The sequence below is a fragment of the Balaenoptera physalus genome (assembly GCF_965194825.1).
Source record: "Balaenoptera physalus genome assembly, chromosome: 5".
Lineage (NCBI taxonomy): Eukaryota > Metazoa > Chordata > Mammalia > Artiodactyla > Balaenopteridae > Balaenoptera > Balaenoptera physalus.
The window spans coordinates 55,967,563-55,993,762 of record NC_138884.1 but is presented as its reverse complement, the minus strand read 5'-3'; the positions used below and the strand labels follow the sequence as shown (position 1 = coordinate 55,993,762).

At 41.6% G+C, this 26,200-nt stretch overlaps 1 protein-coding gene across 4 annotated transcripts in view; it reads left to right on the top strand.

Moving 5' to 3' along the window:
- The first annotated feature begins 1,070 nt into the window (after positions 1-1,070).
- ANXA3 (annexin A3) overlaps positions 1,071-26,200 on the top strand; it is a 53,657-nt gene continuing 28,527 nt past the window's right edge. For 2 of the 4 annotated variants that reach the window (XM_082463923.1, XM_082463921.1), the window contains exons 1-3: positions 1,077-1,196; positions 4,446-4,498; positions 21,746-21,833. In XM_082463923.1, the coding sequence (XP_082320049.1) occupies positions 4,484-4,498; positions 21,746-21,833 (103 nt within the window). In that variant the 5' untranslated portion in view covers positions 1,077-1,196; positions 4,446-4,483. Of the gene's footprint in view, positions 1,197-1,729; positions 1,873-4,445; positions 4,499-21,745; positions 21,834-26,200 lie in introns of all 4 variants that reach the window. The other 2 variants (XM_082463922.1, XM_082463924.1) reach the window with 2 other exon arrangements.

Genomic DNA, 26,200 nt, shown 5'->3' with positions numbered 1-26,200 from the left:
GGTCAGAAAAAGCACAAAAGGAATATCAATTGTATCAACATACCTTTTAAAATGTCTTGAAAACATTCTAAAAAAATACAGCATAATGTTTAAGATTTGATAAAGCTGGGTGGTGAGTACACAGGTATCAATATTATTATAATATTATCATTTATTCTTGGTATCTTTCAAATATTTACAATTAACATTTTTAATAGCAGTGTTTTTAAGGAGAGACTGTGGGAGTTATTATAAACTGCTTGCTATGATCTCAATGTTTGTGTCCCCCCAAAATTAATATGTTGATATCCTAATCCCCAGAGCAATGGTCCTTGGAGGTGGGGTCTTTGGGAGGTTGTTAGGCCCTGAGTGTGGAGCCTTCATTAATGGGATTAGTGCCCTTGTAAAAGAGTCTCCAGAGAGCTCTCTTGTCCCTTCCACGGTGTGAGGATACAGTGATACTTTTGTATGTTTTTCTCCGTTAATCTGTCTTATGTCATTTGAATTCTTAGAGCAGCCAGGAGAACCTATAAGGGCAGAGGAAAATTTCTCCCTGCCTGGCAGGATAAAAAACCTGCCATTTACTCCCTCTGTGACTTTGCTCACTTTACCTAATCTCTGTGTCTCAGTTTTCTCATTTATAAAATGGGGCTAATAGTATCTACCTTATAGGTTTATGGTAAGATTTAAATTAGTGCATATCTGTGAAGAATTCAGAACAGTGCCCGGCACAAAGGAAATACTAGATAAGTGTTACGGACTGTTATGAAGTGTTTAGATGTTCGCCATCCCGTACCAGGCCCTGAGATTCTTGGCAGTGGGGACTGTCTGATCTCTGAATCCACAACGCCTAGAACAAAACAAGCTTGCACTAAATCTGAAGAAAAGCTTAATGTAAGTGAAGGAGAAGTGAAAATCGAGGACATGGGCTTCACTGTGAAGATGATGCGAGACGAGGGCGGCAGAGTTTTAGAGACGCCGAGGGCGAAGGGCCGAAGGCGCGCCTGCGCGGAACTGGCGCCCGGACGGCCGCGGGGCGCGGCTTCGCTTTCCCAGCCTGCGGTGGCGATCAGGTGGACTCGGGAGGCGGTAGAGGGGCGGGAGGAAGGGGCGCGGTCCCGGTCACGGGCGGGAGCGAGCGCGGAGCAGCGGCGGCCGGGGCGCACTCCCTCGCTGGCCGCTCTTCCGCACGCCCGTTCCCGGGGCCCGCGCTCCAGGTAAGTTCAGCCTTCCCGCACGTCGCCGCGAGCCTCGCCCGCCACCCCGGCTGCCCCGCGGCTCGGAGCCAGGGTCGCGCCTCGGCCGGTTCCCCCGCGAGCGCAGCGCGGCCCCGGGTCAGCGCTGGGCTGGCACCCACGCCGCGTACCGACCCGGCTGCGGGGTGCAGGGCCTCGGCGGGCTGAGGAAGCTGAGGCCCCGGGCAGCAAAACTGCCTGCCCTGGGAGGGTCACCCAGTTGTGCTCAGGGCGGGGCGCAAGCTGTCCCGGCGCCCTCGACCCTTGGCTTTTCGTCACAGCTAGCCGCGCAGGGATACAGTTGGCCATCCTGGCTCCCCCGACCCTCGGGTCTTGGGAACAGAGAAAAAGCGGGGAGTCGGAACGGTTCTCCCGGTCCCTGGCGTCGTAAGAGGGCTGGCTCCACGAGGGCTGGCTCCACGCTCTGTTCTGAGGACTTGAAGCCCACCCATCCTTGTGAGCACGTCCCTCCTCTTCACTTAGGCAATTTACTTTATTTCACTTAATTTTTTTAGGAGGTAGAAGAAAAGTGTATTTACATATTGGGCGTTGGGAGTCCGAGAAGTTTGCTTTTCCATGAAAAGACTCACCTTTTTCTTTGATTGCAAGAGTCTGATTCACTGGACATGAATCATTCCCCTGGCATTTGAGTCAGCAGGTAGGGGATCTGAGTACTTGTTTGCAAGTGACCATATATAGGAAATTGTGGTTTCTGCGGGGTCAAGGAGCTTCTGGGTCAAGGAGGTTTTGGGTCACTGGAGGCCCCTCGGGCTGCTGATAAGAAGGTTGTAACACGGCCCGGCTAAATTATTTCCAAGGATTTGTGTTCTACACAGTCAGTCAGACTCTGTCCTCCGCCAGAGCTACATTTACAACTTTCTATGAAAATTGTAACTCATAAAAACATTGCTCTGCAAAGATACCGCCATTGGCTTTCATGAAGGCAGAAAACTTCAAACTGACGAGAAAGGGAATTCAAAGATGTAAAGAAAACCAGAGGCTTGTTCCCAGAGCCGCGTGGTTCTGTAGAGACATCGGCTGGAATATAGGGACCGAGGAGGAAGTAAAGGAAATGATGTAAACGCTGTAATCTCTTTCAGAAAAGGATGTTTAAGGTTCTGTTGTTAGGTCATTTAACCTCCACTGTGGAGTAATTTTTCACTTCTTAAAACTGAAATCAGGGGCTTCCCTGGTGGCGCAGTGGTTGAGAAACTGCCTGCCAATGCAGGGGACACGGGTTCGAGCCCTGGTCTGGGAAGATCCCACATGCCGCGGAGCAACTAGGCCCGTGAGCCACAACTACTGAGCCTGCACGTCTGGAGCCTGTGCTCCGCAACAAGAGAGGCCGCGATAGTGAGAGGCCAGCGCACCGCGATGAAGAGTGGCCCTCGCTTGCCGCAACTGGAGAAAGCCCTCGCACAGAAACGAAGACCCAACACACAGCCAAAAAAATAATAAATAAATAAATTTAAAAAACAAAAAACTGAAATCAGTAGTAAATGTTTGTAATTTACAATTATACGCAAATCAACGCATATTGAGCATTAGCCTTGACAGTGTATGGGCGGGGCACTTGGGTAAGGCAGAGGCTTGGGGGTTAATGTATCCCCTTGGACTGTGACTGCCTAGGTTCCGTAGAGGGACACGTACTCGCTGTGAGACGGAACGTTATAGTACATTCGGCCCTCCGTAGCCGCGGGTTTCAAAGTCGAACCGCAGTTGGTGGAATCAGCGGATGCAGAACCCGCGGGTAAGGAGAGCCGACTGTACTGTGCCTTTGTATATAGGGACCTTGAGCATCTGAGGATTTGGGTAAACGCGGGGCAAGATGGGGGAGGGGGCCTGGAACCGTGGATGCTGAGAGATCGACTGTACCTCTCTGCGCCCCAACTTCTTCATTTGCAAAGTGGAGATGTTCTTAATGATAACCAGCTCCCCTGGATTATTGTGAGGCTGATATCATTCATTCATTCAATAAGCATTTTTTTTAAGTACTTTCTGTGCCTCAGTGAACAAACTTGACAAAAATCTCCAGCCTTTTGGAATTGACCTTATAATGTTTCTTAATTTTTTAAAATTTTTATTTATTTATTGGCCAAGCCGCGCAGCTTGTGGGATCTTAGTTCCCCAGCCAGGGATTGAACCTGCCGGGCAGTGAAAGTGCGGAGTCCTAACCACTGGGCCGACAGGGAATTCCCTATTGTGTTTTTTTATATTACCTGCAACATAGTAAGAACTCAAAACATTAGCTGATGTGATTACACATATTATTTCATTTAGTGCCAGCAACAGCCGTCCTCTCCCCTTTTTACAGATGAGGAAACTGAGGCTCAAAGAAATTGTGCCTAGCTTTAAGAGGCAAAACCAGAACTAATGATATTTTGTATCTGCTCTATATTTAGAAGGATGTAGCCGTTAGCCCTTGTAACTAGAAAGCTGACTGCCCTCCCCTACAGAAAGCCTGAGAAAATCAAGTCCCTAGAAATATTTAAATTCCAGAGACTAATAGTGTCATTTCCTATTGAACGTTGCTCTGGGGCTATCACTGAATTTTTAGAATATTTTGTTCCCAGTAAGGGTGGGAGCAACTTTATTTCTAAGCCAGTCCTGGAGATTTGCCAGCATGTTTGAATGATGTCTACATATGAAAGTGTGTCTGGGTTCCCAACCAGGCATCCATCAAAGAATTGCCCTTTTTCACCTATGGACCCTACCAAGGACTGGACCTTCCTCAAAGAGCAAGCATGTCTGTTTATAACAGGCTGTAGACTTGAAGCCTTGTAAAATGTAAATGAAGATTCACAAACACAAGGGATCAAACTGAAGCCAGCTGAAAACCGGGGGAGGGGGACAAGTTTTTGTTGTTCCCTATGATGGTAGTTAAAAGAAGTCAACAATCACTGTAGTTCTCCTGGATGTTAAATGAGTCAAAAATTGGCTTCCAGGAAACATATTTGCAAACCTCTTATGTACAGAGACTTTTTTTCTCTCTTGTTTTGAGCCCTTCACAGGTCTAGCACAGTCCCTTGTAGATAGATAGTTGGTGTTCGGTGATGTTTGTTTAGCAAATGCAGTACTTGATGTTAGAGAAACATCCTCTTCCTGAGGTGGTCTCTCTTTGAATGTTGACTTCTGTTTTCTGGATTAGAGATAAAGGGTTAGGCTGAGATTATTGTGTTCTGAATCCCAGATTTATACTGTTCATACTTTTTTTTTTTTTCCTTTTAATAGGTTAGTGTGATCTCAACTCAAGAGAAAGGTGGGCTATCATGGCATCTATCTGGGTAAGTAAAAATCAAGCCTTCATAGCACAGTAACTTATCTGAGTCAAATCAAAATACAGAAAATCAAAATATTAAGAAAAAATTTTATAAGTTGATAAAAGGTTTATGTGAAAAAATTAACATGCCCCAAAAGCTAGAGGATGTCTAAAAATAAGAAAATATTAAAATTTATTGTAAAGGTACATAGTTAAAATAATTTGTACTGACACCAAAGCAGGGAGGTCAATAATAGAGAATAAATTATGTGATTTGGGAATTTATTATAAGAAAAAGACATTTCATGTCAGAGAGGAGAAGATGGCTTATTCAATAAATGATGTTAGGAAAACTTCTCGCTGTTTGAGGGAAAAAGTAAATCTGTATTCCTTCTCCCTTCTTACATGAAACTAAATTTCAGATGGAGAAAATACCGTGATGAAAAAGACAAAATATGGTTGAATTTAAAAAATAATCTTGGAGTGGGGAAGGCAGTTACAACTAAGATACAAACCGAAAGCCTAAAAGAAAAATATTGATCTATTGAACTAAATACAAATTTATAATTTATGATAGCAAACAGTATATTAGTGGAGTCAGAAGACAACCCACAGGAAAAAGTATTTGCAGCACATTTGACAAGAGACTCATTTCAGTAACATAAAAATAACTTGACTACATCAATAAGAAAAATGAACTCGATGGAAAAATTTGTGAAGGACATGAATAGGATACGAAAAGAATTATAAATGTCCAACAAACATATGAAAAGGTGCTATACCTTACTGAGACCCATTTTGGGCTCTAACATATAGAACTTGTGGACATAATAAAGGGGTATTGTTTTAAGTTGCTAAATGTGTGGTGATTGCTTATGGAAGCAGTAGGAAACAAATACACCCTCTCTCACACTCACCTGGGTCTCTCCCAGCCTTCAGAAATGTGCCATAACTTTGAAGGTGTCAGCTGGAGAGCCCGAACAACTAATTCCATGTCGATTCACTAATGGACAAGGGCTAGAGGGAGACTAATTTTTTGGAGAGATGAAATTTTTTTTCTTCTGACTCTACTAGATATCCATTCTGAGACTTTGGGAAGAATCCACCTCTGAGCTTATTTAGGTTGTCGGCAAAATTTAGTTCCTTTCAGTTGTGAGACTGAGTGCCTTGCTGGCTGTCAGTGGCGGCTATCCTTATCTCCTGGAGGCCATTGCCAGTCCTTGTGTGTGGCCCCCTACATCTCAGAACAGCAGCAGTGCATGGAATCCTTCTCACGCTTGCAGTCTCTCTAGCTTGCCCTTCTGGGACATCTCTCTTCTGCCATCCTCTACTTCCTCCAGCTGGAGACAGTTCTCTGCTGTTGAGTGCTCACATTATTAGATTGAGCCCACCTGGGTAATCCAGGATAATTTCCCTATTTTAAGGTTTGGAGCCTTCATTGCATCCTCAAAGTCCCTTTAGTCATGTAACATAACACATTCACAGGGTCCAAGGATTACCGTGTGGACATTTTATTTGGGAGCCATTATTCTGCCCACCACAAGGGGATGGTAGCATTGGGCATCGGGCAGCAGGAAATAAGGGACGGGAATAGACGAGAAAAGGGAAGCTGTGCTGTGGGCAGGAGGGGAGATTGGGGGGGCTCGAGTGAAGAAAGAGGCCCTAGCCAGAGAGGGGTTCCTACTGCCTCGCTTTTTCTTTCCTATTTTCCTCCTGTCTCAAATTAAAGAACTAACATTTATGAGTGAGATATCTGAGAGCAAATATTAAAAACAACTCAGAGCTACTATGGAAAACAGTATGGTGCTTCCTCAACAAATTAAAAATAGAATTACCATATGATCCAGCAATCCCATTTCTGGATAAATATCCTAAGAATTGAAAGCAGGATCTTGAAGAGATATTTGCACACTTGTGTTCATAGCAGCATTATTCACAATAGCTAAAAGCTGGAAGCAACCCAAGTGTCCGTTGATGGATGAATAGATAAACAAAATGTGGGGTATGCATATTGTGGAATATTTAGCCTTTAAAAGGAAGGAAATTCTGACATACGTTGCAACATAGATGAACCCTGAGGGCATTATGCTAAGAGAAATAAGCCAGTAATAAGAAAACAAAATACTGTATGATTCCATTTATATGAGGTATCTGAAGTAGTCAAATTCATAGAAGCAAAAAACAGAATTGTAGTTGCCAGGGTCTGGGGGGAGGGGGAAAGGGGGATTTGTTGCTTAATGGATATAGAGTTCTAGTTCCATACAATGAAAAAGTCAAGTTCTGGAGATCTGTTTTACAACAATGTGAATATTCTCACCACTACTGAACTGTACACTTAAAAATGTTTAAAGTGGTAAATTTTATGTTACATTTTTTTTAAACCACAATTTAAAAAACTCTCAGATTTCTGTAAATACTCTTATAACTGTTTTATCTGTTCTCTTTTTCCCTCTTAACACAAAAGCACATACACACCCAAACACAAATGAGCAATCAGTCCATGCTTTTCTACAAAACAGTTGATCGTTTGTGTTTACCAGTGTATGGTGAATTTATTAGAGTGATATGATCAAGAGGGAAGATTTCGGTTGCGATTTCAGTACATTACTGTTGGAGATGAAAGATTAGCTGGTTTCCTAAGTCTGTATATTCTATCTAGGAGTGTTGAAACCCTCCCATTGTTTCAGATGTTGCATTACTATTTCCTTTGTTAAAATTTTTGAATATGGTAGCCACACTTTTCGAAAGTTTGCATTACATAACTTTGCTTTTATGAAAGATCTGTGTTAGTACAGGCACACATTGGAGACATTGCAGTTTGGTTCCAGACCGCTGCAATAAAACGAGTATCGCAATAAAGTCGCATGAATTTTTTGGTTTCCCAGTGCATATAAAAGTTATGTTTTGGAAACCATGAAACTCCTAGAAGAAAACATTGGCAGAACACTCTTTGACATGAATTGTAGCAGTATTTCTTGGATCTGTCTCCTAAAGCAAAGGAAGTAAAAACAAAAATAAATAAATGGGACCTAATTAGACTTAAAGTTTTTGCATAGCAAAGGAAACCATTGACAAAATGAAAAGGCGACCTACTGAATGTGAGGAAATATTTGCTAATGATATGACCGATAAGGAGTTAATATCCAAAATATATCAACAACTCATACAACTCAACATCAAAAAAGCAAACGACCCAATTCAAATGTGGGCAGAAGACCTGAATAGACATTTTCCCAAAGAAGACATGGAGATAGCCACCGGACACGTGAAAAGATGCTCAACATCATTACTCATCAGAGAAATGCAAATTAAAACCACAATGAAAAAAAAAAAACCAAAAACCACAATGAGATATCCTCACACCTATCAGAGCGGCTGTTATCAAAAAGAACACTCATAACAAATGTCGGTGAGGATGTGGAGAAAAGGGAACCCTCCTACACTGTTGGTGGGAATATAAATTGGTGTAGCCACTATGGAGAACAGTATGGAGGTTTCTCAAAAAACTAAAAGTAGTTTAGTTTTGACCATATGACCCAGCAATTCCACTCCTGGATATATATCCAAAAAAACCCAAAAACACTAATTTGAAAAGATACATGCAGCCCAATGTTCATAGAAGCATTATTTACAATTGCCAAGATATGGAAACAACCAAAGCCATCAACAGAACAGATGAATGGATAAAGATGTGTGTGTGTGTGTGTGTGTGTGTGTGTGTGTGTGGGTGTGGTATATATAAATATATATAAGACACACACACATACATACATACAATGGAATACTACTCAGCCATAAAAAGAATGAAATTGTGCTATTTGCAGCAACATGGATGGACTTGGAGGGCATTATACTGTGTGAAATGTCAGACAGAGACAAATAATGTATGATATCACATATGTTGAATCAAAAAATTCAACAAACTTGTAAATATAACAAAAGAGAAGGAGAGTCATAAATATAGAGAACAAACTAGTGGTTACCAGTAGGGGGTGCAATATAAGGGTAGGGCAGTAAAGAGGTACAAACTGTTAAGTATAAAATAAACTATAAGGATATATTTATTGTACAACATGGGGAATATAGGTGATAAAAAAGTTATGTTAACACTATACTGTAGTCTGTTGTGTAGAATAGCATTGTCTAAAGAAACAATGTACATACTTTAATTTAAAAATGCTTTACTGATAAAAAATGCTAACCATCATCTGAGCCTTTAGTGAGTTGTAATCTTTTTGCAGTAGTAACATCAAAGATCACTGCACACAGATCACCATAACAAATATAGTAATAATGAAAAAGTTTGAAATATTGCTGGAATTACCAAAATACGACACAGAGACACGAAATGAGCAAATGCTGTTGGAAGAATGGCGCTGATAGACTTGCTTGATGTAGGGTTGTCACAAACCTTCAGTTTGTAAAAACACAATATCTGCAAAGCAAAATGAAGTGCAATAAAGACATGATATGCCTGCACCTGTTTTTGGTAACTGAAAGAAATCCAAAGAGGATTTTTGCTTTTATGCCATCAGTGTATTAATGTAGGTCTTTCTTAAAACTGAAGTGGCATAAAATGAACTTTTGAAAATCTGGGGATACCCTTGGCTTTACACCATTTCAGCTTATGGAAGGTTTCATAGAGATGGTCTGCATTAAGATAACGGGGGAAACCTGTGTATCTCTGTTCAGGCTTGGCTTCTACTACTTCACCCCTGATGAGAGGGCCTGGTATCTTATCAGTTTGTACTCTTTGAACTCAAGGTCTTTGTCAAATGTTGCCTTTACATCTATAGCAAGCACTCAGGCAACACACAAATGAGAATGTCTTGGAACATTTTTATTAAGATACTATAGCAGTATTTTTCCTATGTGTGCCTTCTACAAGGCTGGCTTTCTCATAGGAATACTCTGAGCTCTTTGCTCCTTGGTCAATTCCTAACTTACTTTTACAGAATAATAATGAATGCAACAACTATTTGAACCCTCAAATTAATATTTTTATTATGCTACTAAAATTTTTCAACATTAGCTCATAAATCACTATCACCATCATGAACTGTTGTAACATCCGAACTAACTATACACACTCCCTTCCCCATTCCAAATGCTAATTTGCAAAATGAGGAAGGGGAATATAGAAAGACTCTGGAACCAAGGGATAAAAGAAACTTTATGAAAATATAACTTCCTGTAAACATGAAGGAGTTCATCCAAAGGGTAGCTAAATAATGAAAGCAGCGTGTACCTAGTGCAATGGGCTCTACGGGATCAGAAAGAAGACCATCCAGCCACAACTCCAGTTCTACTTTTCATGACTCTCTTATTGATTAAAAGGCAAACTCTTGAATAGGACCTTGAGCAAATTACTTAGTCTCTTGCTATGTCTGTTTCCTCATCTGTAAAATAAGTGTAATAACAGTACCTACATCATCTAGGCTTTGAAAGCGTTAAATCAGTTCATGGGAAATGCGTGAACAGTACCTGGCATGCGGTGAGCGCTCAGTAGATGTTGTAATCATTATCATTTCGGTATATTGGCTTTTTTCTAAAAACATATTCCTTGATAATTTATATCCCTGCAACTGTTTTAGTGAAGAAGCTTCTGCCTGTTTCCTGGGCCTGGTTTTAGTACAAATCAACAGCATCCTCTCCCCATTGGAATGATTCTCTCAGAGCCATCTAAAACCAATGGATTTTCCCCAAATAGATGTTTTCTGACCACGCCTGTTTTTAGCATTTTCTTGCATTTATATATATATATATATATATATATATATATATATATATATATAATATAAAAAATATATATATAATATGACTACTTTTTAGAGGAGTTTTAGGTTCACAGCAAAATTAAGAGGAGGGTGCAGAGGTTCCCCATGTGCCCTCTGTCTCCCACACGTGCATGGCCTCCCCCATTGTCAACATCCCCCACCAGAGGGGTTCATTTGTTGCAATTGATGAACCTACATTGACACATCTTTATCACCCAAAGTCCGTAGTTTACATTACAGTTCACTCTTGGTGTTGTACATTCTGTGGGTTTGGATGCTTATATATATTTAAAGATAACGCTCTGTTCTCACTCCCAGTGGGTGGACCGCAGTACAGTTCTGGCACTCCCTAGGACTAGCATCAGACTCCACAGGTTTAAGGGCTCAAGCCTCACTTCAGACACCAGCGGCAAGCCTCAGAGCCACCTGCTGTTCTGGCCCAGGGGCTGTAAATTAGGAGGTTTCCATGACCTTGATCTAGAACACCTCATAGAATTCACTGAAAGTGCTGTACTTAGAATTACAGTTTTATTATAAAACCTACACATAGAGCAAACTCTGGAAAGGCCCTGGATGCAGAGCTTCCAAGCCCTGTCCCTGTGGGGTCAGGGCACCTCACCTTTCCTGCATATCAATGTGCTCACCGGCCAGGGAGCTTCTCTGAGCCTCGGCATCCAGAGCTTTTACTGGAGTTTCATTGCGTAGCCGTGACTGATTAAGTCACTGGCCACGATTGAACTCGGTCTCCAGTCCCCTTGCATTCCCAAAGTGCCAACCCTCTAATCACATGGCTGGGTCTTTTTAGTAACCAGCCTGCTGCTACAGCTATCTCATGGCCCACCATGACTCACCTTATTAGCACAGTAAAGACACTCCCATCTCTCAGTAAATTCCAGTGGTTTTTGAAGCTCTGTGGCTGGAACCCAGGACAAAGATCAGATATATCTTTATTATACCATACATATATAACTCACATCAAGGTGGCATAGAGTTTTCAAAACGTCATATTCCTGTATTTTTTACTAAAAGGCTATCAACACTAAGGTACTGGTTATCGTAGGCTGATCAGAAGCTCTGATTGGAAGTTACATCTTTAATCACAAGTGAGACTGGGGGAAATGAGTTAATGTTTTGTAATAGATACAGATTGGCAGGCAGGGTCACTCAAAACATGGGATCCATGAAGAAATACAAAAAGGGATGCTTGATGGTGGAAAGTTTGGGGAAGGTTTATCTAAGGTGGAAACTTGCTAATAGGAGAAGCTACCCCATCATAATATGTCCTTGGTGAGAATTAGAGAGCACAGCTTCCCTTCCCCACCCCATCCTTCCTCTCTTTCCTGGGAACAAGACTGGTGTAGTTTGACACATGAGGATACAATGTTCCCATTTCTGCAGTGTAACCGAGAGGAAGGACACCAGTGGTAGGGCTCCCAGGAAAGGTGCAGTGTGCTAATGTGGAGGGAATTTTGGGAAGGCAGTGCCTTTCAAATTCTGCCCCATGGATGACATCAACCCCATGCATTTGGATGTTTTTGGTACTGGGTACAAAGCATTCATAAGAGCCCCATCCACTTTCATATTTCTTGGTTTGGTGGGACATCCAACTAGACCTTTCTTTCCTGGTTTGTTTGCTCTTCCCAACCATGCAAATTTAAACCACGTATGGAGAAGACACCTGTGTTACATGCATGTGGAGGTGCTGAATTTCTTCTGTGGTCTCCCTCCTGTCTACTGCATCTCAGGGCTGGATGATCTGACTTATAACTATTTTCATGGAAATGGACTTTTCACATCCCAAGCAGTATAGGTATCATGCCTGATTAGGTACTTTCAACATGATTGTAATTTCCTATTTGGTGTGTGTTTCAAACCACGGTTCCTGAAGCTTCTTTAGGTAAATACTGGCACTCAGAGAGTTTCACAAATGGTCCTCTGCAGGAAGTTAATGAAAAACAGGTTAGACCTGGATCTCAAATCAAAACATTTAGAGCTTTGTTTTAGGACAAACCCTGGAAAGAAATACTAGGGTTACAATCTGAGTGAATACAATCTGAGTGAAAAGAGAGAGGCTTCCTGGGAATGAATGGAATGAACATTAAGGGGCTGCTCTTTGCCACTCCCTGACCCAAGCTTAACCACCAAGGAGGGAGGGTCCCTCGTTTATATTTAATTATAATAAAAAGTGTAATTTGACAATCTAACTTGTTGCTGTTGAAAACATTATAGATTGAGAGCAAGGAATGTGAAGGGGAGAAGGTATCATTTGACTCTCTTGAAAGTATTTTTTTTTTTGGTGGATGCAAAGCAGTTAGAAAACATAAGTATTTTAGAGTACTGAGTAATAAGATTAATACAGAGGTCTCACATGAATTAAGAGAGTAAGTCAAAAGGGTAGAAAATTCTCAAGTCTGCCCCTTCCTCCATTCTCAGATCTTTGCTCCTTTCTTCTTCAACTATTTGTGTTTGATTAAATACCTCTCCTAGGTTCTGGAGGCATGTTTAAATAAGAGTAGTGACAGTCTCATGTGAACAGGATTTACAAAAGGTGAAGAGTGCGTTTGTCAGATTTTTGAGATATGGCACGGAGCTCTGAAAAGTCTGGTAATGGCATTTGACAATTATCAAAGAAAACAAGACCCAGAACAAGAAAGCCTTTTGTACTCATTTATTCATGCAACAGATATTTACTAAGCACCTACTATGTGCCAGATACTCTTTTACGCTCAGAGGATACAGCAGGGAAAGAGAAATAAAAAAGCGTGGAGCTTACATGCCTCTGATTTTATTAGGGAAGAGAGCTAATAAACAAAGCAATAAATGTATAGTATATTAAGTCAGTTTTAAGGACTCTGGAGAAGAGCAGAGGTGGAGAATGAGAGTGATAGGATGCATTATTTTCTGCTCAGATATGTGAGCAGAAGTCAACATGGAGTGAGGGAGTGAGCTGGGAGGATATTTGGGGGAAGACCATCCAGGCAGAGGGAACAGCAGGTATAAAGCTCTGAGGCAGAAGAGCAATAAGAAAACCCCAGTGAAGTGATAGGAGGGGGACAAGGAGATTTGGGGGAGCATTGCAGTTCTCTTCTTTTGTTACTTCAGGGTCCTCCAAGGGCCACAAAGAATCCCTATAGCCCTGACAGCCTTTGCATGAACTGCAGAAGGAGTTTCCACTGTCTAGGTTTACTTTGCATTAGGAAATATTTTTAAATCTGTAGCAACTTGTTGTTAGGATTAACAGCAAACATACGAAATCCATGAAACGGTGCATTTTAACATCATATCACGTGAGCATTAATGACTTTGGTCATCGATGCAAGAAATCTTCTTCCCAGGATGTTACAAACAGTAAATGTTCCTGATCTTAAGTCCCTCTCAGGTGGATCCCTCTTCCCATAGAAGTGAAGTGGGAGGAGAGTGAGTGTCACCACTGTACTCCCCAAATCCTGCCAAGCCAGCCACCATTCTACAGCCAAGAAGATGTGATGAAGCCAGATTTCACACTTCAGTGAGCCAAGTTTCCTGTATCTTCCACAGTTAGAGTGAAGGTCCCTTAAATGCAGGTGTCTCCCCCGTAAGATGAAGTTAGATATGCACAGAGCTGAGGATGTGGCCAGAATAGTCTTCAACTCTCTGTGGCCCTTGGCCGAGAGGAGAATTTGGTCATGAAGTCTTAGCTAAGTTGAGCTCCTGACTTTGATTGTGGTACAAAAAAATAATTCTCAGACACTGGTGCTATATGACTCAAAAGAAGATGAATACAGCTTATTTATAATCTGCCGCAAACAAATAATGAAAATGATTCTGAGAAAGAAGTTTGTGTTGATGAAGTCTTTCCAGGGGCCCAACGTTTCAAGCTCAATCCAGATAGTTGGCTTTGCTGCCTTTGACAGAGAAATGCTGAGTGCTTGGAGAGACAGGAAGGAAGATACAGTAGAATCACTGGAAACATCCCAGGTGCACCAGGCATCCATCTGGGCTTGTGGAACCAGATTGAAAGACCTAGCATAGCTTGTGGTGCCGAAAGAGGTCATTTATGTAGTCCGGACATCTTCCAAATCTCCCAAGATACAATGATCACTTTGATTTCTAGACTATCAATATTTGAAGGAAGCAACATCATCAGACAGCCAATTGTCTAGTGTAGACCTCGGAGAAAGCCCACACCTTGGGATGTCATTGTCTTGCTTCCATCTGCTTCCAGCAGACTCACTCACAGTTGTTTATTAAGCCCCTAGCTGGAGGCCGAGGACTGGGCTAGGAGCTGGGTATGCTGTGAGTAAAACAAAAGCTCTCTGCCCGGGGCTTCCCTGGTGGCGCAGTGGTTGAGAATCTGCCTGCCAATGCAGGGGACACGGGTTCGAGCCTTGGTCTGGGAAGAACCCACATGCCGCGGAGCAACTGGGCCCGTGATCCACAACTACTGAGCCTGCGCATCTGGAGCCTGTGCTCCGCAACAAGAGAGGCCGCGATAGTGAGAGGCCCGCGCACCGCGATGAAGAGTGGCCCCCACTTGCCGCAACTAGAGAAAGCCGTCACACAGAAACGAAGACCCAACACAGCCAAAACTAAATAAATAAATTAAAAAAAAAAAAAAAGGAGAAAAAAAGAAAAGCTCTCTGCCCTCTGGAACTTTAATTTAGAGGAGGCGGAGACACAGATATAAACAGAGATATTGAGGAATGCTGAGTGCCCTAAGGGGGAAAGGGTGCTGAGACAGAATCACAGGAGAGGACCCTGTTAAGTCAGGATCAAGTGGCCCCGGGCAGACCTGTCAGAGAAGATGGCCCTTAATCAGAAGACTGAAGGTAGGAAAACATTCCAGATAGAGGGAACAGCACAAACAAAGGCATGAAGATGAGAAAGATCACAGTAGGTCAGCTGGAGTTTTGGAGAGCTGAAGTGGGATGGGCAAAGGGGAGAGTTGGCTCCAGGTGAGGGTGACAAGGAAGGTTGGGCCAGATGTTGCAGGGCTGCGTGGACAGGGCAAGGAGTTTGGACTTTATGGAATATCCAACGGGAGGTCAGAGAAGGGTGTCCAGTAGGAGAATGCCGTGACCTGACTTAGATCTTTCACAGATCCCTGGGCTGCTAGAAAATGTGGGAAATGGCTAGAGGTAGGCATAGAAGGAAGCAGGAAGGGAGACTAGGGCAGATGTCCATGTCCAGGGGAGCAGTGATGGTGACTTGGATGACAGGAGTGCCAAAGAAGGTGGGGAGAAGTGCACAGGAGATTCTCTTTTTTGAGATAGTCTCATCAGGTCTTGCAGATGATTGCATTTGGATGGAAAGAGAAGGAATTGAAGGAGACCCCCAGGTTTCTGGTGGTTGGTGGTGCCATTTAAAGGGATTGAAGAAGAAGAGCAAACTGGGCACGAGCACAGAGACTGGAGCCAGATTGCCTGGGTTCAAATCCTGGCTGTGCCACAGGTAAGTTATGTGACTATCAGCAAGTCTTTTAACTCTCCGTGCCTCAGTCTTCTCCTCTGTAAGATGGGATCATAATAGGATGGGTTCTGAGGGTTAAATGAGCAAATATGTATAAAGCACAAGTAAGTACCATGTAACCGATACATGGTAGAAGAAATCATTTTGAAAGGAAATAATGAGTTGATACATGAGATATAACCAGTGTTCAAAATAGAAGTCTGGGCTGGGAATACAGCTGTGGGAGTTGTCTGCATATAGAAGGGGAAGTGGCAGAAATAACCCACAGCAGGAGTAGAGAGAAAGAAAAGAGAAAGAGACTTTCCATTTTAGAACCTACTTTATAGATGTCAGCCAAAGGGGAGGAGCCAACAAAGGAGAGGCCCAGGAGGCAAAAGAAGGCAGGGGTCTGGCTGGGTTAACCCTGAGTGACACATGCTTCTAAGGAATCTGGGTTTCTCTTTATTATAATCTGTGTTTTATGGACACACAACATAAATCGCTTGTTTGTCCCCATCTTCCCTAATTTCTGAGTCACGTTCATCTTTCTACTCCAGCTCAACACCCTCCTCTGTTATCACATTCCAGTGCTCTGGCTCTGGGACTCCCCTGATGAAATCAGAACAAGAAAAGCTGGCAAGTGTGGGTATTTTCTCCTTTGAGTGAGCACAGGAAGAAATGCAGACATCTCCCTTGAACCTCTTGGATGCATGCAGACAAAGCCATAATGGCATTCTTGCTCCTGTCAGGCATCCCTGAGGCTGCCAATCCCTGCTTTCCCCACGCCCTGCTTCTCTTTACTGGCCCCAGGTGGAGAGCGAGCCTGCGGTGGTGATGGGAGCCTTCTGTCTGCAGTGATCACTGCCAGCCTGAGGGAAAAGAAAACGACGCTACCCTTTGCCCTGCAGGACCTGAGTGGTTACCAAGCCTTTTCTCTGGCTTCTTCCCTGCTGTATGGTTTCCTGGGGCTGCTGTAACAAAGTACCACAAACTGGGTGGTTTAAAACAAGAGAAATTTATTGTCTCACTGTTCTGGGTGCTAGAAACCTGAAATCAAGGTGTTGCCAGGCCATGTTCCCTCTGAAACCTGAAGGGGAATCCTTGCTCACCCCTTCCAGCTTCTGATTCTCTGGCAATCTTTGGTGCTTCTTTGCTTGAGGCTGCACAACTCCAATCTTTGCTTTCACCTTCCCTTCACAATTTCCCTGTAGGTCTCTGTCTTCACATGGCTGTCTTCTAAGGGCACCAATCATATTGGATTAGGGACCCATCCTTAGTTAAGACCTCATCTTAAGTAATTACATTTGCCAAAACCTTATATCCAAATAGGTCATATTCTGAAGTAGTATGGGTTAGGACTTCAACATTTCTTGAGGGGGAGGGGTGGGCATAATTCAACCCATGCCACCTGCCTCACTTGACCGTATTTATTTCAGGGCCTTTTATAGTAGACTTTCTTTGGTTTTGAAAACCACGTTTTCCTGGAAAATTGAATGAGAAGTTTTATATTTTCCAAGTTTTGATCCTTTTATTTATTTATTTATTTTAGTCTACTCCTTTTATCCTAAATCCTCATGACCCAGCAGACTGTTTTGACACTGAGCAGAGAGTGATCATTTCTCCCTGGCTCTTCAAGAGTTCCTGAGTCCTGAAGGTTTATATGAGGCTCTGATTTGAAAGCTTAATTTTGGGACATGGCCTTTCCAGGGCTTTAGGAAGTGATGCGGGATTTGGCTTTGCCTCACCTTCAAAACGTACCTGCAGCAGCTGCTAGTCTTGCTCTGGAGTGTTTGGCTTTAAATATGTTCCTTGTCAGCAGGATTGGCACCCTGTGTTTTTCTCTTTCCTCCATTCTTCTGAATATAAATGTTTGACTTCTTGCAAACGCAGTGTCCTTTCATGAAGAAATAGATATGACTGACTTTCCCGAGTCAAGGACAGACTGGCGTCTCTCAGGGGTAGTGGCAGACAGCTCCCCAGGCCTGGCTTGGCCACACCAGTGGCTTCAAGGTGTCATGAGCTATGACTGACATCTGAAGGATAGTTTTAGAGGGTCAGGGAAAATTAAATAGGCATGAAGAAGAAAGATGCATCCTAGCCTAGTCATTAAGAGCAAAGACAGACCAATTGCCGCCTGTGAGAACTTGGGCGACATCTTAGTCATCATCTGCAAATAGGATTTATTATATCTGCTTTATCAGTTTACTGTGAGGACTGAATGAGCTAATGCAGGAAACGTGCTTAGCAAATAGTGAGTAGCAGCAATTGTTATTAATATAAAGAGCTCCTGTTGTTTCCTCCCTTTATTTGGACATTCCTTGCGGTAAATTTATTTTCCAACTGGTTTCAGGATCATGTTCCCTTTGGGGGCATCTGAAGGTCAAGTTTGAGAAAAGAAAAGCAACTAAATGTGTTTAAGGGATGTGGATGGAAATCTGATCAAACATGATTAAAAAAAAAAGACTTTGCCAAGTACTCATGTGATGTCCTGCACTAGCGCTGACACTTTGTTAGGGTAGTAGGGTTCATAGAGATAAACTAAGTATTGATTAGTAATTTAAATGTCAAAGAATTAAGCCTGCAGTGGAGCAGGCGATGCAAGCAGTTTGGTTTGGCTGCAAAACTGCCAACATTCCTGCAACAATGAGCTCATCATCAAATTCTTATTCCACGCCCACAAAAGAATCTATGGCTTGTTTGCTTGATTTTGTTTTGGTTTTCTGGGCAGCTAAGAACGAAATAGGGCAGTGATTCTCAAACACGTTAGCGCATTAGAATCCTCTGGAGGGCTTGTGAAAACCCGGATCCTGAATCTTAGCCCCAGAGTTGTTGATTCAGTAAGACTGTGGTGGGGCCTGAGAATCTGCTTTCTAGTAAGTTCCCCGGCAATGCTGGTACTGCTGCTCCGGGAACCACACTTTGAGAACCACTAATATGGAATTTCCTGAGGCCTTATGATGTGGTGGAGACCTCAAGGCATTTTAGTTACAAGGAAGTGGCTTCAAATTCTGGGGCTGTACTTAGTAGCAGAGTTATGTCAAGCAAATAATCTCTCTGAGATGCAGTTTCTTCCATTTTTAAATGGAAATAATAAAATCCCCCTCTTTAAGGTCACGGTAAGAGTTTGAATAAGATGTCTGTGAAGCACCTTGTTCACTGCCTGACATGTATTACTTTAAAAGATTCCATTAATTTCTTTTACTGTAAGATTTTTTTTCATAAGTCATATATTTATCTCTGAATGTTTTGGGCAGTGAAGTCTATCAGATGAATATACTGCTCATTTAAATGACCGAGCACTTTGAAAGATTTCACTAAGATTCCATTTCAGAAGTCCCGTGCCATTTTTCACACAGGTGTGTGTGTATATGTGTGTGTGTGTATGTGTGTAGTTTTTTCCTTTTATTCAAACAAGTAGTTCCTCCCCATTAAATTCTTACTAGGTAGCAAGTTGCATAATGGATTGGGAATTTCATCCTTCTCTAGTTTTGTGCATTGGAATTTCAGCATATTGTGATGTATAGGTAGCAGAGGGCAGTGAAAAGGTCACAGCTAGAATGGAAACCCTGAGTTTTCATAATTCATGGATAATTGGAGTCTGACTACAGTTTTGTCTTTTGTATTCAAAAGCAGCCATGTGAATATCTGCATGGCCCAGAAGCACCAGGGGAGCTTCTAAAACATGTGCAGTCTAACACCTCATTTCTAAAGACCATGATTCCATCTGTCTAGAGCAGGACCTGGTCATATGCATTTTAATCAACGAAAAATCAATCAACCGATCTAAGAAAGAAATGGAAAATTTTATTCGAACCCAATTGAGGATTATGACCCAGGAACAGCCTCTCAGAAAGCTCTGAGAACTGTTCCACCCTCTAGAAGTCAAAGCACAGTTGTATAAGTTTGTTGAGACAGAGGGCCGTCCATTAAATGACGTATTATTGACAGTTCACACAATCCAGATCTGCAAGTACAAAGTGGTGGGTCATGATCAAGAAGGAATGTCATCTTTTAAGGAGTTGTCTTGTTGGTGCTGGGAGAATGTTGTCTTTATGGCTGAGCAGGTATTCCTGCCAACGGGGGAGGTTTGGTCGATGCATAATGCAGATACACAGTGCACAGTAGAGGGGAGAGAGGAGGCCAAAGGGCAGAGAAATTTTTTTATGTTTAAATTCTTCTTGTCTTGCCATAAAATATGAATTTTATTTCACAAAAGAATCAGCCCAGGTGGTACCAAGACTACGTTTTAAGACAGATTGGGAATGGGCTGCAATGTTCAGAACTGCTTTTAAATTCTGCAGCTTAACTAGCTATGTGGACTTGAGCAAATTCTCCAATCTCCTTAAATCTTGGTGTCTTATACGTGACATGGGTCATTCTTATTCATCGGTGCTGTTGTGCAGGTTATAGTTAATGTATAAAAGGCGCCACAGGGGCTTCCCTGGTGGCGCAGCGGTTGAGAATCTGCCTGCCAATGCAGGGGACATGGGTTCGAGCCTTGGTCTGGGAAGATCCCACATGCCGCGGAGCAACTGGGCCCGTGAGCCACAATTACTGAGCCTGCGCGTCTGGAGCCTGTGCTCCGCAACAAGAGAGGCCGCGATGGTGAGAGGCCCGCGCACCGCGATGAAGAGTGGCCCCCGCTTGCCACAACTAGAGAAAGCCCTCGCACAGAAACGAAGACCCAACACAGCCATAAATAAACAAAAAAAAAAAAAAAAAAGGCGCCGCAGTGCTGGGCACGAAGCACTCAAATGCTCCAATATTGTGATGGTTCTTCTAAAATGCCAGACAGGGAAGGTGGACAGATAAGATAAACACGGAAGTTCATAAATGAATGGAACTGAAATGAAGCCAGTTGGCTGTGTGAATCCATAAAATATTTATTAAGCCTTGAAGAAAGAGAATTCTCCAAAGATTATGTTGAAGTGACTGATTTCTTACAGGTCGTTTAGATCAGGCACATTCACAGTTAGTTTCTAACTTGTTATAATTACTTTTTTAGAATCAAAACTTTATTTTAGGTACTTTAAGATGAAACAATGTTGGATTGTATTGAAATAAATTGTTCAATCCAATCTACTGAATCAACAGACTATCATTTTTTACTGTGCCAGAACATTAATTTTCCATTCACTTTAATGTGACAAGATAATGTCCTTTCATGAAAATATTAAACACTTCAGGAGAGCCTAAAGGAAGCCATATTAACACAAGAAAACAAAGCCAATATTACCCAGTAATAGGATAGGAACATCAGTTTAGAAAGAAAACATTGTTACTGTAGAGACAGACTTTTATTCAGAGTTAGGAAGTACCATATAAGTACATGTTTATTTGGATTTTTCTCAATTTCTCTTAAGCAGTTTTAAGATATTTTATTCCTTCTGTAGGATGGTCTTTCTCAGCTTACTGACAAGTTTCTAGTTTATGTGCTTAAAATTAGTATCATGGCATTTTTTACTTCCATGCTATTCCTGAAGACCTACGTCAGTGGAGCTTTCAGAAGGGAATTTATCTGCCACAATTGTACATCCATTAAACAAAGCTTAAGAACAGACAGTCCTAATGGGGTTTTCATTTATGGATCCTTTGGTGTAGGTTTTCCCAAGGACAATGGTCAACATTAATTAAAACATCTTGAAGTCTATAAACCGCAGTTACTTCTAGGTGAGATACAGTGAAGAGCTTTGAAGTATCACTTGAAAAAAGAGGATGTAGGAAATTTCCACTTTCTCACTGCTTTCATGCAGATATCACTTTAAAGCAAGTGTTCTTCAGAATCACCATGATTAACACAATTCATTGCTCTAGAGAATGAATGTTTTATATTTTCAGTTTGTTACACAAGAGAAGAAAAGGAGAGACCTTATTATAGATGTGGTAGCTGTCATATTGCCTGCATATCTGGGGTGCGGAGACTCTCTTGAACCACTCCTGAAGTGATAAGAAGATGTGCCAATTATGGGTTTGTTGTGTGTTTCCAATAGGCATATGGGAATATGCGTATGTGACATAAATAAAGATGTCACTTTGGATTAGTGAGATTGTCAGATATTTTCTTCTAGGTTGGACACCGAGGGACAATGAGAGATTATCCCGGCTTTAGCGCATCAGTGGACGCTGAAGCGATTCATAAGGCAATCAGAGGAATTGGTGAGTGATGCTTTGCAATTCCTTTTTTAATGTTGAAGCACATCACGAAGTTAAAGCTAAAAATGCATGGGTTCAGGTTGCCCAAGTTGCGTTACTCAATTAGAGAAATTATAAGGTACTTTAAAAAATTGTGAAATAACACGGAAAAGTATAGGGAACCCAGTTTTATTATATCTTAATATTTGCCATGTTTACTTAATATTAAACACTACCGTGACCATCACTGCTACCAACAACCATCATCATCATCATCACCATAAATCATTATAGATACAGTCCCTGCCGATTCTGCCTGGATCTCATTCCCACCTCATTCCCTAGAGATAAACAGCATTCTAAATTAGAATTTATTCCCATGAAACTTTTAATTCTGTACTCCATATGTATGTACATATTGTTGTGCATGGGCTCAAACAGTATAAATTGAAATCCTACTGTATGTTTTCTTCTGCAGCTTGTTTTTTTTGTCCCTTAACATTATGTTTTTGAGATTTATCCGTGTTGATATGTTTAGCTCTAGTTCATTAATTTTTAACTGCAGAATAGTTTATGGAAGTATCACATCGTAAGATGGAAATAGTGAGGGAATATTTAAATTGCCTACAATTCTTTTCTATTACAATATAAAAATATTGCATTGAATAGTCATGCTTATGTCTTGTTGTGCACATTTGCTAGCACCTCTCTAGAATATAATGGTTGAAATGTCTGGGTTGAAGGTAATGTTCATCCCCAGATTAACTAGAAATTTTGCCACACTGCTCTCTCAAATAAATTTCAAATTAGTATTCCTGCCAGCAATATATGAGACTTCCTCTTTCTCCGTATTCTCATCAGTACTTGCTGCGGTCATCCTATTCAGTTTTTCCAATTGAGTGGGTCTAAAATTGTACCTCATTCTGTATCTGTTTCCTTCCTTCTCCCTGTCCCCCATTATTGATGCAGTTAAGCATCCTTTCTTGTTTATTTTCTTCTTTTTCCATGAACTACACCTCCATATCTTTTATCCATTTTTCAGTTGGGTTGTCTTCTTTGTGCTTGGCAAGAAAAAATTTTTAATCTTTAATTTGAAATTTAAAATTTATGTTTTAAAATAAATTCTGGATACAAAACTTTTTAAAAAAATTATAAGCTATGAAAATACCTTCTCCAAGAATGTAGTTTTCTTTTAATATTGGCTACAGTAACTTTTATTGCATAGAAGTTTTAAATTTTAGTGAAATTAAGTTTACCAGTATTTTTTGTAATGATTTGTACTTATTGTATCTTTTCTATGATGAGCTCATAAAGATATCCTCCTGTATTTTCTCTCCCAAATTTTACAATCTTATTTTTCACACTGAGATCTTTAATCTGCCTGGAATTAGTGTTTGTGAATGGCATTTAAATCTAATTTTATTTTATCTCAAGTGGCTATGTAATTGTCCCAGTGCAATCAATTGAAGATTTCATCCTTTCCACACTGATTGTAATGCCACTGCTGTCCTATAAGTTTTGCTATTTTTCTGCTCTCTGTTACATTCCATTGGTCTGTTTGCCTCTCACTGTCTCAATATAACATTGTCATAATTACTATTATTATTTTAAAATGACACTTAGTGTCTAGTAAGGCAAGAGATTTTCTTGGCTCTTTGCCCTGTCCTATGAATTTGAGGGTCAATTTGCAAAGTTCCATGAATTATACTGTTAAGGTTCATAATAGTAATTATACTATTACTATCAGTGTAATATTATTGTATTTCTGCCTGTTTAGGTTTTTTTTCATCACTATTTTTAAATGAAAGTTATTTCTTTATCTATCTCTTTGATTGCCTATTTAAACACAGGGTTGAATAGACTTTTCCATGAAGTTAATGTCAATTTGAATGAATTAATGGTCTTTAAATTCTATCGCTTGTCTTTCTTCCTTAACATTATGTTTCGTCACGAATTAACATATTTTGGTTTGCAGGCCCACTTTTTTTTTTTTTTTTTTTTTTTGCTGTGTTGGGTCTTCGTTTCTGTGCGAGGGCTTTCTCTAGTTGCGGCAAGTGGGGGCCACTCTTCATCACGGTGAGCGGGCCTCTCACTATTGCGGCCTCTCTTGTTGCGGAGCACAGGCTCCAGACGCGCAGGCTCAGTAATTGTGGCTCACGGGCCCAGTTGCTCCGTGGCATGTGGGATCTTCCCAGACCAGGGCTCGAACCCGTGTCCCCTGCATTGGCAGGCAGATTCTCAACCACTGCGCCACCAGGGAAGCCCCCAGGCCCACTTTGAGAAGGAGGTTTTTGTTTGTAAGCACTACTCCCAACACCGAAACCAGGTGTCATGGTGGCATTTGCCTTAGGGACGTGTCAGATCCAGCCTCTGAACCATGAGACATCTTGGTTTAATTTCTGGTCTTGAGCATGTGCAGAAATAAGAGAGGAGAAATTGCCTGGTGTACAACCTACATGTAACCGTGGGTAGTTAGTTATGTCTGGAGTCTAGTGGCAAGGGGTATAGAGATGCAGAGAAGGGGGTAGGAAATTAGAATATGAGGTGGGAGCTAGGTCCTAATTAACTGGTGCACAAGCTCAGGGGCTTAAACTTTATCCTGAAGGTTACAGAGAATCATTAGGATTTCAACCAAGGGACTGACATGATCTGATGCATTAAAAAAAATTACTTAGAAAAAAAATTTACTTAGGCAGTAATATACAGTATAAATTATAAGCGGGTCAAGTTAGGAAGCTATTGAAGTTTCTAGGTAAAATATGATGAGTGCACAGTGGCAGAGAAGAGGACAAATCCAAGAGATGCAGGTGATTGTTACAATGTAGAAAGTAAGGAAAAGAAAGGAGTCTAGGATGACTCCCAGGATCTTTGGTTGGATGACTGCATCTATAGTGGTGTCATTGGTGAGGGAACATAGGATGAAAGAAAAGTTAGAGAAGAAATAGAATGAATCCAACCTGGAGCAACTGAGTTTGAGATACTTGTAGCTGGAGGTGTCTAGTCGTGACCAACTCAGATACCTTTATAGGTCCAAGTTGATAATCAGACTCACAGGGCACAATGAAGGTTAATCTAACTCTGTTTACTTAACTATGCAGAAGAATACAAGACCAAAGACCCAGTGGGGCAACATCTGTCACCAGGAGTCCCAGCAGCTAATCAAGTACACCGTTTCTTTTGCCCCATCATTCACGTAGAGTGTGTACCACTGCCATGGGTGTGTGCAGCCAAGGTGTGTGTGGGTCACCTCAACACAGGGAAGTTGAGCCTTGAATTCCAATTGATCTTTTATACCATTCTAGTCATGCAGGCCCAAGACAGAAGCCAACTCACAGCCCCCAACGCAGGGACAGTCCTCTACAGCAAAGGAGCAGACACAACTTCTCACATTATCTTAATACTATAATTACCAAAAAAATAGTGACCTGGAGGTTGTTTCCAGGCAGGCCAGCATCAGCCCTTTACATGTACTTACAACAGGTGGTTAATATATGGGTCTGAAATGCCTGAAAGAGGTATGGACCACTGATAGAAATAAACGTTTTGGATTAAGAAATTTGGATTCAGATTCTTGCTGGGCCACTTAAAAGCTGCCTGACTTTGGCAAGTGAGGTAAGTTTTCTAAATGTTAGTGTCTTTATCTTTAGAACAGCTTAATCATACCTACTGCCCAGGACCCTGTGAATATTAACTATGACAATGAATAAAAGGTGCCTAGTATGTGGTAGGTTCTGGATAAATGTCAGTTCCTTTTTTTCTAGAGAAAAAGAAATGACTTTTTATATCAAATATGGAGATAGAAAGATAAAAGGTGATAAGACAGTAACTGAACCTCAGAAGGATGAAAAACCCTACTTCAAAAGCAGTATGGGGCTTCCCTGGTGGCGCAGTGGTTGTGAATCTGCCTGCCAATGCAGGGGACACGGGTTCGAGCCCTGGTCTGGGAAGATCCCACATGCCACGGAGCAACTGGGCCCGTGAGCCACAACTACTGAGCCTGCGCGTCTGGAGCCTGTGCTCCGCAACAAGAGAGGCCGCGACAGTGAGAGGCCCGCACACCGCGATGAAGAGTGGCCCCCGCTCGCCTCAACTAGAGAAAGCCCTCGCAGAGAAACGAAGACCCAATACAGCCAAAAATAAAATAAATTAATTAATTTAAAAAAAGCAGTATGTTCTTTGTGCTACTTCCTCTGTCTGATATACGGATGGGAATATTTGGGCAATCAATGATGGTTTTCTTCCCCCTAAACTATCCAAATAAAGTTAATTTTCTTTTCCAAAAGCCAGGCAGTCAAAGAAATAAAGATGCCAACCTGGTAAGACCTGGAAATTAAAAATTAAAATGCCTTCCTCTCTGCATTTGTTTCAGACCATTAATCATTTTTCTTTTG